This window comes from Panulirus ornatus, chromosome 71 (genome assembly GCF_036320965.1).
Source record: "Panulirus ornatus isolate Po-2019 chromosome 71, ASM3632096v1, whole genome shotgun sequence".
Classification (NCBI taxonomy): domain Eukaryota; kingdom Metazoa; phylum Arthropoda; class Malacostraca; order Decapoda; family Palinuridae; genus Panulirus; species Panulirus ornatus.
The window spans coordinates 7,197,957-7,217,215 of NC_092294.1; the positions used below are offsets into that span (position 1 = coordinate 7,197,957).

The 19,259-nt window shown below is 41.4% G+C and overlaps 1 protein-coding gene across 2 annotated transcripts; it reads right to left on the reverse strand.

Annotated features, from left to right (window-relative positions):
* Positions 1-440: 440 nt before the first annotated feature.
* LOC139747984 (ionotropic receptor 21a-like) lies at positions 441-7,624 on the reverse strand. Of its 2 annotated transcripts, XM_071660505.1 has the most exons (5): positions 6,199-7,624; positions 4,794-5,044; positions 3,315-3,510; positions 2,983-3,126; positions 441-2,366 (listed from the first exon to the last, which is right to left on the reverse strand). In XM_071660505.1, exons 1-5 carry the CDS (start codon positions 7,279-7,281, stop codon positions 2,181-2,183), a joined length of 1,860 nt encoding a protein of 619 aa, XP_071516606.1. In that variant the 5' UTR covers positions 7,282-7,624; the 3' UTR covers positions 441-2,180. The 2 variants fall into 2 exon arrangements, with proteins under 2 accessions (XP_071516606.1, XP_071516607.1); XM_071660506.1 differs by lacking the exon at positions 2,983-3,126.
* Between the last annotated feature and the right edge of the window lie 11,635 nt (positions 7,625-19,259).

Sequence of the window (19,259 nt, forward strand, 5' to 3'; positions counted from 1 at the left end):
AGGTCCTCTGGATATACGCATTTCAGTGGTATCACTTCCCTCAACAATGGTCACGTCAGTCAGTACACCGACAATGATATTGACGGCTTAATACAAAGTCTTTTCCCGGTCCAGTTCTACAGTCACGATGGTGTAAAATACACCAATTGTGGCGGGGTTGTGCTTATATTTCTTCAATACACCTTATCCTCCACTAACAACTCACCTTCCTATTCGTAGCTGCAACATTCACAACGAATTTCTCTTATTCATGCAAGCAATGTCATACACTGTGGTACAGGTCATAAGTGTACAATCCTTCGTTTGCAACAGCTTCATCAGTGGCGTATTAAGGATTGTAGGACCCTGAAGCCAAATTATTCTTCCTCCACCTCCACTCACCTTCCTTGGGTTCCTTGAAGGATACAAAGAAACTATGTCTAATATACAGTGCATTTATTTCCAGATGTAACTACACAAGCTTTGAACATTTCCAAATACCTTGTATGTTTGACATAATCATGAAATCATAAAAGAATGATAATTTTAAGGAAGGTCGGATCATCTCATTTTCAGAGCCACCCAGGATATTAGGCCCTTGGATAATCAACAGAAATCAGATTCTCTTGTAGAGATGAGTACATCCTAAATTACTAATTTACCTGTTTATTTACCTGGAAATAAATGCCGATATTTATATATATATATTTATATGTAATACGTCGAAGATGAAATTTGACACTAGAATCGATATTTTTCCCAACAGGAGAATGATGTGCTTTACATTAAACTAAAGTCACTTGAGCAATGTGGCCTTCACTTAGAGTGGTCGGAGTGGTCAAGGGATTCACTGTCTGTGTGATGATTAATCCATTCGTGCCTGTGTACTGACCAGCCCGTCCTCACCTGTGTAGAGGATGCTTCACTACTACCAGCAAACCTATGTTAGTGTACTAGCCAAGTTCCTTATCTCTGTGGCTTGGTCTGCTCAGAGCTGCTTCTTAATATCACAGTGGTACTCCAGTGCCTTTCTGTGCCTGCCATTATGATATCCTACAAAGCAACCTTAGTTAAATTTTCGTGGTCATAATGATTCTATTAAATTCTTCTCAAAAGCATATACATAGTTGCTTAAACATTGAACTATAGAACACTAGAATAATCATGCATAACTACTGTAAGCCTAATTCTGAGATTTGACTGCGATCCACATATAAATAATTTTTCTTAAAGTTATAGTCTGCAATTGCTAATTATACTGAAAGTTGTAACTCGTGTAGGAATGTAACAATATTTAAATCCTGACTTAAAAAGGACCAGTACGTTGTAACACACGTGTGGACTGACATCTGAGTGTTTTGTGCCAATTGATAATTGATTATTCCTAAGTCCAGGATATGTGACCAACCGCCAGAGTTCTATATTTCCCTTTGATCCGTAGAGGAACAATGAACGCGAAACATAAAAGCAGTGGTGTGTAAGCAGTGAGCAGTGCATGTTATAAGTGTAATAGTGCCTTAAATATCAGAGAAGTGCCAATGTCTTAACGGGATAATCCTTGAGTTAACTGGGATACTGGAAGGAGCCAATATACTACCACCTCCCTCCCTCTCACTGGTGGCAGAGTCACATAATAAAGTATAGTCAAAGTAGTATGCCTTCAATTTGCAAGGCTTATGGGAGGGGCCATTACTCTACTACCTAAGCCCTCCCTCTCGCTGGTGGCAGGGGCAAGAGCACTGGAACCTGAGCAACTCCACCAGTGATGGACACGGCGATGAAAGGAACATGACCTAAACAGCTTCATTGATAGTGTGAGGATCCTATCAGCACTGGTGCTGGTGCAGTAGGGCCTGCCTTCTTACGGTGAGAACAGTGATGCCTGAGCAACACTACCAATGTCTGGCTCTTAGCATCAACACAACTTTGCCGTAGCAGCTCCAGCAATACCTGGCTCTTAGCGGCGAGAGCAGTGGTGCCGTAGCAGCTCCAGCAGTGCCTAGCTCTTAGCGGCTAAAGCAGTGGTGCCTGAGCAGCTCCAGCAGTGCCTGGCTCTTAGCGGCGAGAGCAGCGGCGCCTGAGCAGCTCCAGCAGTGCCTGGCTCTTAGCGGTGACAGCAGCGGTGCCTGAGCAGCTCCAGCAGTGCCTAGCTCTTACGGTGAGAGCAGCGGTGTCTGAGCAGCTCCAGCAGTGCCTAGCTCTTAGTGGTGAGAGCAACGGTGCTTGAGCAGCTCCAGCAGGAACGCGGCGACGCTGGCGGCCCAGGCGAGGATGAGGATGTAGAAGATACCCTGGAGGTGCTGGAGGGTGAGGAACATGGTCCACTGCCCCGCCGACTCCTGCTGCTGCCGCTTCCAGTCCTTCTCCTTCAGCGACTCCATTTCCGCCTGTAAACAATACCTTTAAGCTCAAATGGAAAGAGTGGATTTTGCATAGGCTACTCCCTTTTGTGTTACCTTATTTTTTATTAGGATTTGTGTAAACGTAAGGTTTCAAGTAATCACCTTTGTTGACAATGATTTTCTTTATATAACGTAAAATATTGTCGAAATGAACGTGAATTTACACTAAACGAATTTATCAGAGGCCTTTTAAATACCACTTGTTTCGAAATGAAGTTCATCCTGGGTGCCTCACAATAAGTGCTTCAAAATATGGGCCTCACCCTGGGTGCCTCATCATAAGTGCCTCTCCCTTAGTGCCTTATAATAAGTGCCTCACAATAAGTGCCTCTCCCTGGGTGCCTCACAACAAGGGCCTTATTATAAAGTGCCTCTCCCTGGGTGCCTCACGATAAGGGCCTCATAATAAGTACCTCAGCCTGGGTGCCTTACAATAAATGTCTCATCTTGGGTGCCTCACAGTAAGTGCCTCACAATAATGCCTCACCCTGGGTGCCTCACAATAAGGGCCTCATGATAACTGCCTCTCTCTCTGGGTGCCTCACAATAAATGCCTCATCTTGGGTGCCTCACGGTAAGTGCCTCACAATAAGTGCCTCACCTTGAACCAGTGTTGGACGAGGCCAACCTCCACCATCTGCCGGATGTTTCGGTCAAACTTGTACTTCCAGGGTGTGTGCTTAGGGAAGCACCACGATATGTAGCTTTGTTGAAACTGCTCCTTCACCATGTACCAGTTGAACACCTGAAAGTGTTCCCCGACTCTTTCTCAAAGATTTCCGAGTATATCTTCACCACCAACTCAGAACTAATAGGTTAATCTGTTGGCGCTTTAAGACGACAGTGAATTATATTTTAATTCAATGAACAAGAGCATTCAGAGAGAGAGAGAGAGAGAGAGAGAGAGAGAGAGTGTGTATCTTGCTGCCTTACCTCGTAGTGACCTCTTAAACGAGTGATCACATAAGCTGTAGTGTGGACCAAAGCGTGGGTGCCTGCCAGCATGGCTGCTACGGTGTCGTCCTCCTGCGGGAGCAAGTCCAGTTTGTTGTACAATCTCATGTAGACGTCGTCCTTTGACTGCCTCAGTACGGATGGTAGGCTAGCACCGTCGTCAACCATCACCAGTCTTTGGTTACAAATAAAAGATAATGTAACATCCTTCTATATAGCCTACTAGAACTATTTCTCTTATAGAGCTAAATAAATGAATTATATGTATATCTGACTTTTTTATCAACCATATTTCGTTCTACAATGTTTAGATTCATCTTTCAAGCATTTTATCCACTGAACTAATAAGGCATTACATAGTGGATATTACCATTATCATCATTAGTATCATTATTACTATTATCATTATCATCATTATTATTGCTATCAATATCATTATTATAATTCATGCTCAAAAAGAAATGCACATTATTTCTAACTTCAATTATTCAAGTCTATCAATTTCATATACAGAGGTACAACTTCTGAGACAAATTTCGTATACAATATGATTGGTATTTAAAAGGTTCCTTATGTCCCACAATACAAGGTACCAGGTATCCGTGTAACAGCTTATCAGTAAGATAAATTGTAAATTCTAGTAAATTCTAGTAAACCTTGGCAGTTCTGCCGGGCAAACTGCTGCATTCCAAAAGTAACTGTGCAATCTAGGATACCTCAACCTTCTCTACAGCAATACACATATGTGGTGTATATGTTAGTGACATTAAAAGTTCGAGTGCAGCTGATAAGGTAATACATGCTGCTAGGATCATAGAAGCCCTGGTGAGGTATACTCTCCCAAAAAAGTATCGGTCCCCCCAGGCCTGAAGTTTCTAATAATCTGCAACTGGCCAACCGAGATTAAAACCTATCTTTACTGCCACCCTGATACAGTTTACAATTGCATCAGGCTGGCAGGGAAGTCAAGTTCTAATCTTTCTTGGCCAGTTGTAGATCATTATAAACCAGGCCAGGGAGGGCAGATACATTCTGGGAGAACTTTTAATCTCAGAGCAAATTAGATATTGAATGAAAATACAATAGGTCTTTAAAGTGATGTTTACATTTCACCATGGAGAGCATCCTCCATTAAATGATGAACTCAAACCAATGACTAACTCTTTCTAAGCTTTTCATGCCAAGTACAAGGCCTTCTAACTTAAACTCACTACCAGCACACAGCCGGAGGGTGTGGATAGTGGACACTGTACCTGTAGTTACTATCAGCCAGCTGCTGGAGGATGTGGATGGTGGACACTGTACCTGTAGCCACTATAAGCCAGCTGGTGGAGGGTGTGGATGGTGGACATTACCTGTAGTCATTATCAACCAGCTGCTGGAGGGTGTGGATGGTGGACACTGTACCTGTAGCCACTATTAGCCAGCTGGTGGAGGTGTGGATGGTGGAGACTCTACCTGTAGCCACTATCAGCCAGCTGCTGGAGGGTATGGATGCGTTGTGGGTTGGCAGGGCTGGTGAAGATGGCAATGAGGTTGCTGGTGTAGTAGACGCTGACAAGGAGGCAGTAGAGGTACCAGACGGCCAGAAACATCCTCTGCCACAGCGCCCGAGGGAGAGCTGGCACACTCTGGCCAAACATTCCACGCTGCAGATACAGCCAGATGGCCACCACACCGCCCAGGAATCGCTCTCTCTGGACCCGCTCCTGCACAAGTAGGTAGGTTCATCTGAAGGGTCACATTTCAAAAGTGTTCTTGAATTTCTTCAGAAACATCTTGAAAATGATTTGCCGATGAATTTTCATGAACAGTTAAATAAGTGATAAAGGGTTAGGGATTACTAAAGCCATTATTATCAACCAGATGAAATGCTTGATTTCAATGTGATTAGTTTCTTTATCTAAACCCGTAATGTACTGCAACCAATGTGATAAATTTTGATTCCAGATTTAGTGATATCACAGTCAACAGAAGTCAGTGATTTGTTTTCGTTTTGTCGTAATACGAAAGAAACATGATAAATTGAATTCCTTGAAAACAATAACCTTGTTACATTGTGAACATGCAAGTTCAACCTATATCACACTCCAAATATTATATACTTCCTATTATTAATCTTTTCGCTTCAGTAGTCTCAGTTTGCATGATACACCCTGTGAGTTTAGAATATTCTCAAATATTGTAATGAAAAAAGAATAACTATATATCGTTATCACAGTTCGCTAGAATTATATATAAAATGATACATAACTCAACTTGGTGAAAGATTGCTTAGATGAGCTACACATCCTTTAAATCATGCTGTTCCGCTGCCAAACGTATAAGGTCTCCGGAAGCATTTTTCTCTCGCATACGTAAGGATATCTGTAGTATCTTTATCAGAGATATCGACAGTAACAAACATGATAGCTATTGGATTTCATCATTAAGCTTTAAGAATGACAGCTCAAAATCAATACATAAAAGCTCTCCCACTATCACCTCTCTCCAACGATGCTTTTCTGTCCGCTGTGATGTGGCTGTCCTCACTCTGGTCTACAGGTGTTACTTCAGCCGCTGCTTTATTGAGTTGTTAGCGTGGATTCCAGCCAGTAAGACCTGGATCCACAGAACATATTTTCTGTGTAGGCCAGACACCTAACCTAACCACGTAAATGTACTTTATATTTGGTCATTAACTCTTTCGATACCCAGGAGAGAGAAGAGAGAGAGAGAGAGAGAGAGAGAGAGAGAGAGAGAGAGAGAGAGAGAGAGAGAGAGAGAGAGAAGAGAGAGAGAGAGAATGTTTGTCCTTATGTTTTCTTCTGAATTTGTACTTGTGTGTTTACTGAATACGTCCAATTATAACAAGATCACTCACCATGAACATCATGACTCCCATGGCGACGAGAGAAGTGGCAGCAAAGACGGCCCACACCTGAGGTTGGAAGGGTCGGTAGATGTTAACCCAGTGCGGCAGCGGCTTCGGATTCAGTAGGAACATACGAAAACCATCATTCCAGTAAGTGGCGGATACATCGAAGTCTCTCAGGCGGTCTGGGGTTTGAAAAAAATTATTGACACTGAAGTTCTTTTCCTTTCTGTGAATAACACCTAAGACGCCATCCCAGGTGCCGTTTTCTACTCCTCCCCACTTCAGATCAGGAGACTTTAGTGTTGTGGTGTACGTAAAATTCATCCTTGATGACAAGGTTTTCAACATCTCCAGTGCAACTCCCGCTCCGGAGCTATCAGAGGCTGGGTTTATCTGGTATATAAAGGGAGGATCATTATACCAAGTGGCTAGTTCAAACCTGTAGCCGTCAAATGTCGGATATCGGTCTGTGAATACACTGTCCCACGTACTATATTGCTGTTTATTCCACTCACCAAGGAACATGGGGGTGCTTGATGAGAAGGGCTGGAGGGTATATAAACCCATTGTATGAGGCCTTCCACGCATCTTATCAGGTAGTTCCGTGATTAATACCAGCTTCTGGACGCTTTTAAACACGTCATGGTTGAGGATAGTGGCGTCGGAGCTCGACGACGCCAGATTGAAAAGCAGGAGGTTCCGAGGCTTCCAGTTCAGCCAGAGCGAGTGTAGGAACTTGGTTGGGTTTATGACAAAGAGCACAAGATGGAGCACGGAGGAGGAGAAGGAGCCACCATGGATGAAGGCCGGTGCTTGCTGGTCTGGCCACCACGTCTCGCTGACACCAAGACTTAGAGTCACGTGAGGCGTTTCCTGCACCACGTTCAGGGACATAATTGTTTGCTGGACGTCTCTTGGGATGGCATCGTCCAGATAAACTACCATCGTCCCGCCTCGCAACGGCCCTGACAACACTTCTGACACAACCGAAATCTTCCAGTCGTACGAACTTCGTATTCCAAGAGTAAACACTTTATTATGTATAAGACAAACTGAAAGTACTTTCAAAAACAAAAGCTTCCTTTCCATACTTCAGGTACAACGAAGTAATGAGGTGCACGAAGAAATGCTGCCTACCGGCCTCGGTGACAGCTGTAGCCCAACTGACTTCTGAAACCCCTTCACCACTTCCTGTATTGATCATCCACTAGTTTTATCGCCCACATTACATATATATATATATATATATATATATATATATATATATATATATATATATATATATATATATATATATATATATGACAGCTAGAGACTGAGTGTGAACGAATGTAGCCTTTGTCGTCTTTTCCTACCCCTACCACACGCGCGTGCGGGGGGAGGGGGATGTCATTTCGTGTGTGGCGGGGTGGCGACAGGAATGAATAAAGGCAGCAAGTATGAATTATGTACATGTGTATATATGCATATGTCTGTGTATACGTATATATATATATATATATATATATATATATATATATATATATATATATATATATATATATATATATATATAAGCGTTGAAATGTATAGGTATGTATATATGTATATGTGCGTGTGTGGACGTGTATGTATATACATGTGTATGTGGGTGGGTTGGGCCATTTTATTGTCTGTTTCCTTGCGCTACCTCGCAAACACGAGAGACAACGACAAAGTATAATGAAATGAATATAAATATATCATATATATATATATATATATATATATATATATATATATATATATATATATATATATATATACATATATATATATATATATATATATATATATATATATATATATATATATATATATATATATATATATATATATATATTCCTATGAGTCCACGGAGAAAATGAAACACGGAAAGTTCCCAAGTGCACTTTCGTGTAATAATCACATCATCAGGGGAGACACAAGAAATATAACAGTCAGTTGATATACATCGAAGAGACGAGGCTAGGACGCCATTTGGTAAACATACAAAGAGCGTTCATAAACTTATCATTTTACAAATCTTATCAGCAATAAAGTTATCTAATTTGTATAGACCATCACTAATATTAAGATTATAATTCTTTGTGTATTCAATAATAGAAGATTCAATGATATTTCTTTTGGTAATAGAGTTAGAGTTAATAACTGAGATGGCGTTACTCCAGTCAATACAATGATCATAGTTTGTAACATGATTAAACAAGGCATTTGATTCTTGTCCCGTTCTTATACTATATTTATGTTGCTTAAGTCTAACAGAAAGATCCATACCAGTCTGACCAACATAAAATTTATCACAGTTTCCACAAGGCACTTTTCTGGTGAATTCCTGATTAAGATATTCTTTATAGTATTATTGTTGCTCAAGGCAACATTTACAATACAGGATTTAAGCAACATGGGAAGCAAAGTGAAATCATTATTACAAGGGAGAACTAAAAGATTCTTGGTGTCAATGGGAGGTTTGGGCTCAACTCTATAAAATGATTTCTTTGCTAACTTAAGGGATTTATCAATGAAAGATCTAGGGTACTTTAACTTAGATCCAAATGATTGGGAGATGTATAAAAGAAAGAGGCAGGAGGTCCAGAGAAAGGTGCAAGAGGTGAAAAAGAGGGCAAATGAGAGTTGGGATGACAGAGTATCATTAAATTTTAGGGAGAATAATAAGATGTTTGCTTGATAAAATCCTAACCGTACTCCTATCCCTGGGGAAAGGGGATTAAGAATACTTCCCACGTATTCCCTGCGTGTCGTAGAAGGCGACTAAAAGGGGAGGGAGCGGGGGGCTGGAAATTCTCCCCTCTCGTTTTTTTTTAATTTTCCAAAAGAAGGAACAGAGTGGGGCCAGGTGAGGATATTCCAAAAAAGGCCCAGTCCTCTGTTCTTAACGCTACCTCGCTAACGCGGGAAATGGCGAATAGAAAGAAAAAAAAAACAAGATGTTTTGGAAGGAGGTAAATAAAGTGCGTAAGACAAGGGAACAAATTGGAACTTCAGTGAAGGGGGCTAATGGGAAGGTGATAACAAGTAGTGGTGATGTGAGAAGGAGATGGAGTGAGTATTTTGAAAATATGTTGAATGTGTTTGATGATAGAGTGACAGATATAGGGTGTTTTGATCGAGGTGGTGTGCAAAGTGAGAGGGATAGGGAGAATGATTTGGTAAACAGAGAAGAGGTAGTAAAAGCTCTGCGGGTTTGGATGGTATTGCAGTGGAATTTATCAAAAAAAGGGGGTGACTGTATTATTGACTGGTTGGTAAGGTTTTTTGATGTATGTATGATGTATGTATGACTCATGGTGAGGTGCCTGAGGATTGGCGGAATGCCTGCATCGTACCATTGTACAAAGGCAAAGGAGATAAAAGTGAGTGTTCAAATTACAGAGGTATAAGTTTGTTGAGTATTCCTGGGAATTTATATGGGAGGTTATTGATTGAGATGGTGAAGGCATGTACAGAGCATCAGATTGGAGAAGAGTAGTGTGGCTTCAGAGGTGGTAAAGGATGTGTGGATCAGGTGTTTGCTTTGAAGAAAAGCAAATGGATTTGTATATAGCATTTATGGATCTGGAGAAGGCATATGATAGAGTTGATAGAGATGCTCTGTGGAAGGTATTAAGAATATATGGTGTGGGAGGCAATTTGTTAGAAGCAGTGAAAAGTTTTTATCGAGGATGTAAGGCATGTGTACGTGCAGGAAGAGAGGAAAGTGATTGGTTCTCAGTGAATGTAGGTTTGCGGCAGGGGTGTGTGATGTTTCCATAGTTGTTTAATTTGTTTATGGATGGAGTTGTTAGGGAGGTGAATGCAAGAGTTTTGGAAAGAGGGGCAAGTATGCAGTCTGTTGTGGATGAGAGGCCTTGAGAAGTGAGTCAGTTGTTGTTCGCTGATGATACAGCGCTGGTGGCTGATTCATGTGAGAAACTGCTGAAGCTGGTGACTGAGTTTGGTAAAGTGTGTGAAAGAAGAAAGTTAAGAGTAAATGTGAATAAGAGCAAGGTTAGTAGGTACAGTAGGGTTGATGGTCAAATCAATTGGGAGGTAAGTTTGAATGGAGAAAAACTGGAGGAAGTATAGTGTTTTAGATATCTGGGAGTGGATCTGGCAGCGGATGGAACCATGGAAGCGGAAGTGAATCATAGGGTGGGGGAGGGGGCGAAAATCCTGGGAGCCTTGAAGAATGTGTGGAAGTCGAGAACATTATCTCGTAAAGCAAAAATGGGTATGTTTGAAGGAATAATGGTTCCAACAATGTTGTATGGTTGCGAGGCGTGGGCTATGGATATATATATATATATATATATATATATATATATATATATATATATATATATATATATATATATATATACATATATACCTCGCAAACGCGGGAGACAGCGACAAAGTATAATAAAAAAAAAAAATATATATATATATATATATATATATATATATATATATATATATATATATATATATATATATATATATATATATATATATATATATATATATATATATATATATATATATATATATATATACTATATATATATACTATATATATATATATATATATATATATATATATATATATATATATATATATATATATATATATATTTTCTTTTTCTTTCTTTTAAACTATTCGCCATTTCCCGCGTTAGCGAGGTAGCATTAAGAACAGAGGACTGGGCCCTTGAGGGAATACCCTCACCTGGCCCAATTCTCTGTTCCTTCTTTTGGAAAATTAGAAAAAAAAAAAAAAAAAAAACGAGAGGGGAGGATTTCCAGCCCCCCGCTCCCTCGCCTTCTACGACACGCAGGGAATACGTGGGAAGTATTCTTAATCCCCTATCCCCAGGGATATATATATATATATATATATATATATATATATATATATATATATATATATATATATATATATATATATATATATATATATATATATATATATATATATATTTATATATATATATATATATATATATATATATATATATATATATATATAATTTATCATTTTCTATTTTGCTTCGTCGCTGTCTCCCGCGTTAAGGAGGTAGCGCAAGGAAACAGACGAAAGAATGGCCCAACCTACCCACATACACATGTATATACCTACACGTCCACACACGCAAATATACATACTTATACATCTCAACGTACATACGCACACATAGACACATGTACATTATTCATACTATCGCCAGCCCGCCACACATGAAAAAGCAACCCTCTCTCCCCTCATGTGCGCGAGGTAGCGCTAGGAAAAGACAACAAAGGTCACATTCTTTCACACTTATCCTCTAGCTGTCATGTAATAATGCACCAAAACCACAGAGCATCTCTATCAACTCTATCATATGCCTTCTCCAGATCCATAAATGCTACACACAAATCCATTTGCTTTTCTAAGTATTTCTCACATACATTCTTCAAAGCAAACACCTGATCCACACATCCTCTACCACTTCTGAAACCACACTGCTCTTCCCCAATATGGTGCTCTGTACATGCCTTCACCCTCTCTCTCAATCAATACCCTCCCATATAATTTACCAGGAATACTCAACAAACTTATACCTCTGTAATTTGAGCACTCACTCTTATCTCCTTTGCCTTTGTACAATGGCACTATGCATGCATTCCGCCAATCCTCAGGCACCTCACCATGAGTCATACATATATTAAATAACCTTACCAACCAGTCAACAATACAGTCACCCCCTTTTTTAATAAATTCCACTGCAGTACCATCCAAACCTGCTGCCTTGCTGGCATTCATCTTCCGCAAAGCTTTTACTACCTCTTCTCTGTTTACCAAATCATTTTCCCTAACCCTCTCACTTTGCACACCACCTCGACCAAAACACCCTATATTTGCCACTTTATCATCAAACACATTCAACAAACCTTCAAAATACTCACTCCATCTCCTTCTCACATCACCACTACTTGTTATCACCTCCCCATTAGCCCCCTTCACTGAAGTTCCCATTTGCTCCCTTGTCTTACGCACTTTATTTACCTCCTTCCAAAACATCTTTTCATTCTCCCTAAAATTTAATGATACTCTCTCATTCCAACTCTCATTTGCCCTCTTTTTCATCTCTTGCACCTTTCTCTTGACCTCCTGCCTCTTTCTTTTATACGTCTCCCACTCATTTGCATTTTTCCCTGTAAAAATCGTCCAAATGCCTCTCTCTTCTCTCTCACTAATAATCTTACTTCTTCATCCCACCACTCACTACCCTTTCTAATCAACCCACCTCCCAAGCTTCTCATGCCACAAGCATCTTTTGCGCAAGCCATCACTGCTTCCCTAAATACATCCCATTCCTCCCCACTCCCCTTACCTCCTTTGTTCTCACTTTTTTCCACTCTGTACTCAGTCTCTCATGGTACTTCCTCACACAAGTCTCATTACCAAGCTCACTTACTCTCACCACCCTCTTCACCCCAACATTCTCTCTTCTTTTCTGAAAACCCATACAAATCTTCACCTTCGCCTCCACAAGATAATGATCACACATCCCTCCAGTTGCACCTCTCAGCACATTAACATCCAAAAGTCTCTCTTACGCGCGCCTGTCAATTAACAAGTAATCCAATAACGCTCTCTGGCCACCTCTCCTACTTACGTATACTTATGTATATCTCGCTTTTTAAAAACCATGTATTCCCAATCACCAGTCCTTTTTCAGCACATAAATCTACAAGCTCTTCACCATTTCCATTTACATCACTGAACACCCCATGTATACCATCTATTCCCTCAACTGCCACATTACTCACCTTTGCATTCAAATCACCCATCACTATAACCCGGTCTTGTGCATCAAAACCACTAACACACTCATTCAGCTGCTCCCAAAACATTTGCCTCTCATGATCTTCATTCTCATGCCCAGGTGCATATGCACCAATCTCTCTCCATCAACTTTCAGTTTTACCCATATTAATCTAGAATTTACGTTCTTACATTCTATCACATACTCCCACAACTCCTGATTCAGGAGTAGTGCTACTCCTTCCCTTGCTCTTGTCCTCTCACTAAAACCCTTGACTTTATTCCCAAGACATTCCCAAACCACTCTTCCCCTTTACCTTGAGCTTCGTTTCACTCAGAGCCAAAACATCCAGGTTCCTTTCCTCAAACATACTACCCATCTCTCCTTTTTTCACATCTTGGTTACATCCACACACATTTAGACACCCCAATCTGAGCCTTCGAGGAGGATTGGCACTCCCCAAGAAAGTTAAAATACAAGGAGGGGAGGATTTCTGGCTCCCCGCTCCCGTCCCCTCTAGTCGCCTTCTACGACACGTGAGGAATGCGTGGGAAGTATTCTTTCTCCCCTATCCCCAGGAATAGAGTTGTGCTCAGGAGGGTGGATGTGCTGGAAATGAGATGTTTGAGGACACTATGTAGTGTGAGGTGGTTTGATCGAGTAAGTAATGTAAGGTAAAGAGAGATGTGTGGAAATAAAAAGAGCGTGGTTGAGAGAGCAGGAGAGGGTGTTTTGAAATGGTTTGGGCATATGGAGAGAATGAGTGAGGAAAGATTGACCAAGAGGATATATGTGTCGGAGGTGGAGGGAACGAGAAGTGGGAGACCAAATTGGAGGTGGAAAGATGGAGTGAAAAAGATTTTGAGTGATCGGGGCCTGAACATGCAGGAGAGTGAAAGGCGGGCAAGGAATAGAGTGAATTGGATCGATGTGGCATACCGGGGTCGACGTGCTGTCAATGGATTGAATCAGGGCATGTGAAGCGTCTGGGGTAAACTATGGAAAGTTCTGTGGGGCCTGGATGTGGAAAGGGAGCTGTGGTTTCGGGCATTATTACATTATTACATTTTCCTAGCGCTACCTCGCACACATGAGGGGAGAGGGGGATGTTATTCCATGTGTGGCGAGGTGGCGATGGGAATAAATAAAGGCAGACAGTGTGAATTATGTACATGTGTATATATGTATATGTGTGTGTACATTGAGATGTATAGGTATGTATATTTGCGTGTGTGGACGTGTATGTATATACATGTGTATGGGGGTGGGTTGGGCCATTTCTTTCGTCTGTTTCCTAGCGCTACCTCGCAAACGTGGGAGACAACGACAAAGCAAAATAAATAATAATAATAATAATATATATATATATATATATATATATATATATATATATATATATATATATATATATATATATATATATATATATAACACAATTGAATTTGCTACAGATGTTCCAGCGAAGCAATTTATTACACGGAAGAATGTAACGTTCATTTGCCACAACTCACCTTTAGGGGTAATCCAACGATATTGTCATGGCGCGTCTCTTGTCAATCTTCTGAGCTCAATACAGTCGTGATATGTATGGTGCTGTTGGTCATGATGTGTTGTTGGCCAGCACTTAGTCTGAACAACGGCTACAAATGATTATCCTATAAATCTGTCATCATATATTCATAGAAATTTTTAGTGTTTATGAAAAGCTTTTTATCTCAAAGCCGTTATCATTATTATCATTATACTTTGTCGCCGTCTATCGCGTTAGCGAGGAAGCGCAAGGAAACAGACGAAAGAATGGCCCAACCCACCCACATACACATGTATATATATAAACGCCCACACACACACATATACATACCTATACATCTCTGCGTATATATACATGTGCATACACAGACATATACATATATACAGATGTACATACTCATACATACTGACTTCATTCATTCTATCCGCAACCCCGCCACACATGGAATGACACCCCCTTCCTCCCGCTTGCGCGTGAGGTAGCACTAGGAAAAGACAACAAAGGCCACATTCGTTCACACTCAGTCTCTAGCTGTCATGTGTGATGCACCGAAACCACAGCTCCCTTTCCATATCCAGGCCCCACAGAACTTTCTATGGTTTACCCTAAACGCTTCACACGTCCTGGTTCAATACACTGACAGCACGTCGACCCCAGTATACCACATCGTTCCAATTCACTATATTCCTTGCACGCCTTTCACCCTCTTGTATGTTCAGGCGCCGATCGCTCAAAATCCTTTTCACTCCATCCTTGCACCTCCAATTTGGTCTCCCACTTCTCCTCGTTCCTTCCACCTCTGCCTCATATATCTTCTTTGTCAATCTTTCCTCAATCATTCTCTCCACGTGACCAAACCTTTTCAATACACCCTCATCTGCTCTCTCAGCCACACTCATTTTATTACCACACATCTCTCTTTTCCTTTAATCATTTACTCGATCAAACCACCTCACACCACTTATTGTCCTCAAACATCTTATTTCCAATACATCCACCCTCCTCCGCACAACCTTATCTATAGCCCTTGCCTCAACCATATAACATTGTTGGAACCATTATTCTTTCAAACATTACCATTTTTGCTCTGAGATAATGTTCTCGCCTTCTACACATTCTTCAACGCCCACTCCCCCATGCTGCGACTCACTTCCGCTTCCATGGTGCCATCCGCTACCAAGTCCACTTCCAGATATCTAAAACGCTTCACTTCCTCCAGTTTTTCTCCATTCAAATTTACCTCCCCATTTACTTGTCCTTCAACTCTGCTGAACCTAATAACCTTGCTCTTATTCACATTTACTCTCAGCTTTCTTTTTTCACACACTTTACCAAACTCAGTCACCAGCTTCTGCAGTTTCTTACCTGAATCAGCCACCATCGCTATCATCAGCAAACAACAACTAACTCACTTCCCAAGCCCTCTCATCCACAACAGACTGCATACTTGCCCCTCTTTTCAAAACTCTTGCATTCACCTCCTTAACAACCCTATCCATTAACAAATTAAACAACCATGGAGACATCACGCACCTCTGCCACAAACCGACATTCACTGGGAACCAATCACTTTTCTCTCTTCCTACTTGTACACATTTCTTATATCCTCGATAAAAACTTTTCACTGCTTCTAGCAACTTACCTCCCACACCATATACTCTTAAAACCTTCCACAGAGCATCCCTATCAACTCTGCCACGTACAAATCCATCTGTTTTTCTAAAGGCCTGTCTACACGAGCGGGCCTGATCGGCGGGTTTGCCCGTTAACGGGCAAATTCTGGCGGGCCTGCCCGTGAATATTGTCCACACGACCGATGTGATGAACAGCCGGGCCTGCCCGACGATGTTGCCAGTAGCGGGTGGAGTGCGGTACGAGAACCATGGTGCCTAGCATTGTCAAGAAAAAGATTTTGTGCTCTTATAGCATTTCAGCTTCACATTCCATAAACACGGATTCTTACGATAAAGGTCAATCAAAGTACTAGTAAGTGCTTTAGACCAAAAAATTGTTGGTGGCTCACTAGAGTTATCCTGGGCTGCCATCGTTAAATGTTCACTGTGCTACTATGCCGTGGGATGTGGGATGAAGGCCCGCTGTGGGTTCACGACATTATCTTGCGTCTGGCAGGGTAGAAACTCCAGCTACCGGGCACCAGCTCAGTGATTTCGCTCGGCGGGCTTTCGGGCAATTTGATCGTTTGCCCGTCAAATATGCCCGTTAACGGGCAAGCCCGCCGATCAGGCCCGCTCGTATAGACAGGCCTTAATATTTCTCACATAAATTCTTCAAAGCAAACATCTGATCCACACATCCTCTACCAGGAGACTTCTGAAACCACACTGCTCTTCCCCAATCTGATGCTTTGTACATGCCTTCACCCTCTCAGTCAATACCCTCCTACATAATTTCCCAGGAATACTCAACAAACTTATACCTCCGTAATTTGAGCACACCTTTATCCCCTTTGCCTTTGTGCAATGGCACTATGCATGCATTCCGCCAATCCCCAGGCACTTCACCATGAACCACACATACATTGAATTTCCTCATCAACCAATCAACAACTCAGTTGCCTTCTTTTTTGATAAATTTCAGAGCAATACCATCCAAACCCGCCGCCTTGCCGCCTTTCATCTTCCACAAAGCTTTCACTACCTCTTCTCTGTTTACCAAATCATTCTCTCTGACCCTCTCACTTCGCACACCACCTCGACCAAAACACCCTATATCTGCCACTATCATGAAATACACTCACCAAACCCTCAAAATACTCACTCCATCTCCCTCTTACTTCACCACCACCATTTGCTATTACCTACCCATTTGCCCCCCTCACCGATGTTCCCATTTGTTCTCTTGTCTTACGCACTTTATTTACCTCCTTCAAAAAAATCTTTTTATTCTCCCTAAAGTTTTATGATATTCTCTCACCTCAGCTCTCATTTGCCCTCTTTTTCACCTCTTGCACCTTTTTCTTGACCTCTTGCCTCTTTCTTTTATACATCTCCCAGTCATTTGCACTATTTCCCTGCAAAAATTGTGCAAATGCCTCTCTCTTCTCTCACTAATAATCTTACTTCTTCACCCCACCACTCACTACCCTTTCTATCATATATGTACATATATATTTCTAACAGTGAGTCACCAGCCATGTAGTCATAGCTTGCTAGGAGCTGTCAAGTGACACAGTAAGATAATCATACAACTAATATCTCTTCAGCAATATTCAAAATTCTTGGGTGATACCTTGCCGGTCATGCAAAAGCCCGTACCTAGCTGAGCATGATATAAGAGAGACTATTGCAGGGAAAATACGGTCGCTGACTGACTGTTGCCACAGACCCTGGTATGGCAGGGTATGGAGAGGAAGCCATCGTCCATAGAAGTAAATGTTTCTTTACAACTTTGTCATAAGGAATTCTGTGATTTATTCATCGACACCTGAACTTCACCATTACGAATGGAGATATTCCCGACACCGATCTTCAAGTATATTGACCATTACGAGAAGAGATATTCCCGATACCGATCTTTAAGGATATTTACCGTTAAATCATGAACGCTGAAGGAGCCACCTTCACACTCACTGAGCTATTTCGCGCCACTAATTCTAAGCAAATCAAAGTCAACAGTGATGTGCGCATGCGCCACTTCAGGCCGCGCATGCGCAAGAGGTAAAACTTACACTGAGCATGCGCAAGAGGTAAAGCCTACATTGCGCAAGAGGTAAAAAAGAAAAAAAAGCTACACTGAGCATACACGAAGCAAAAGTTTGATCCATTTTACCGAGACTGTATACCTGAAAAATAGCGTTGTAACTCGTGAAACAGCATCATGTAAATACACATATGTTTCAATCAGGCTATATAGCGATGAACTGTTCAGTATAAAGAGACTAGGGTTGTATAGTTGTCAAAAAATGGTGCGAGACGAAGCTGCTGTTTCTCATGTGCACCTGAATCTGAAAGCAAGAAAACATGGTCGGACGTTCTCACTGCTCTGTTGTGTGCAGGAAATCCAGACACACACATACACACACCCACAATATGTGCATATCATCGATTCCCCAAAGACAAAAAGGTCGGTAAGTACTGTTATTTTCTCTTAACGTATGTGTATTGACCATTGACCCTGGGGTGACAATCTAGAATAGGCCGACCCGGTAGCTGTGAATATGTGATACCATGCCAATTTTAGTTCATTCATATTTGTCAACTTCTCTTGATTTGGAAGAATTTCCGATTGCGATCATTGTTTCTGCATGTGTATCATGTGTAGCAGAATGTGTACCTCAAGTATCGTGTGTGGTAGAATGTGTGCCTTAAGTATCGTGTGTGGCAGAATGTGTACCTCATGTATCGTGTGTGGTGGAATGTGTGCCTTATGTATCGTGTGTGGCAGAATTTGTGCCTCATGTATCATGTGTGGCAGAATGTGTGCCTCATGTATCGTGTGTGGTGGAATGTGTGCCTCATGTATCGTGTGTGGCAGAATGTGACCTCATGTATCGTGTGTGGTGGAATGTGTGCCTTCTTGTATCGTGTGTGGCAGAATGTGTGCCTCATGTATCGTGTGTGGTGGAATGTGTGCCTTACGTATCGTGTGTGGCAGAATGTGTGCCTCATGTATCGTGTGTGGCAGAATGTATGACTAGATAGATAAAGCATCATGCTAGAGCCTTATTCAATTATAAGGATTATAAACGTTTGAAAGTGCTAATGGGTGAT

Excerpts from the sequence above, each read along its gene's own strand:
- LOC139747984 (XM_071660505.1), bottom strand. The coding sequence starts at position 7,281 with ATGGAAAGGAAGCTTTTGTTTTTGAAAGTACTTTCAGTTTGTCTTATA. Across the intron at positions 5,045-6,198 it reads TGGGAGTCATGATGTTCATG|GAGCGGGTCCAGAGAGAGCG; the intron begins GTGAGTGATCTT and ends CTACTTGTGCAG. Across the intron at positions 2,367-2,982 it reads TCGTCCAACACTGGTTCAAG|GCGGAAATGGAGTCGCTGAA; the intron begins GTGAGGCACTTA and ends TATTGTTTACAG.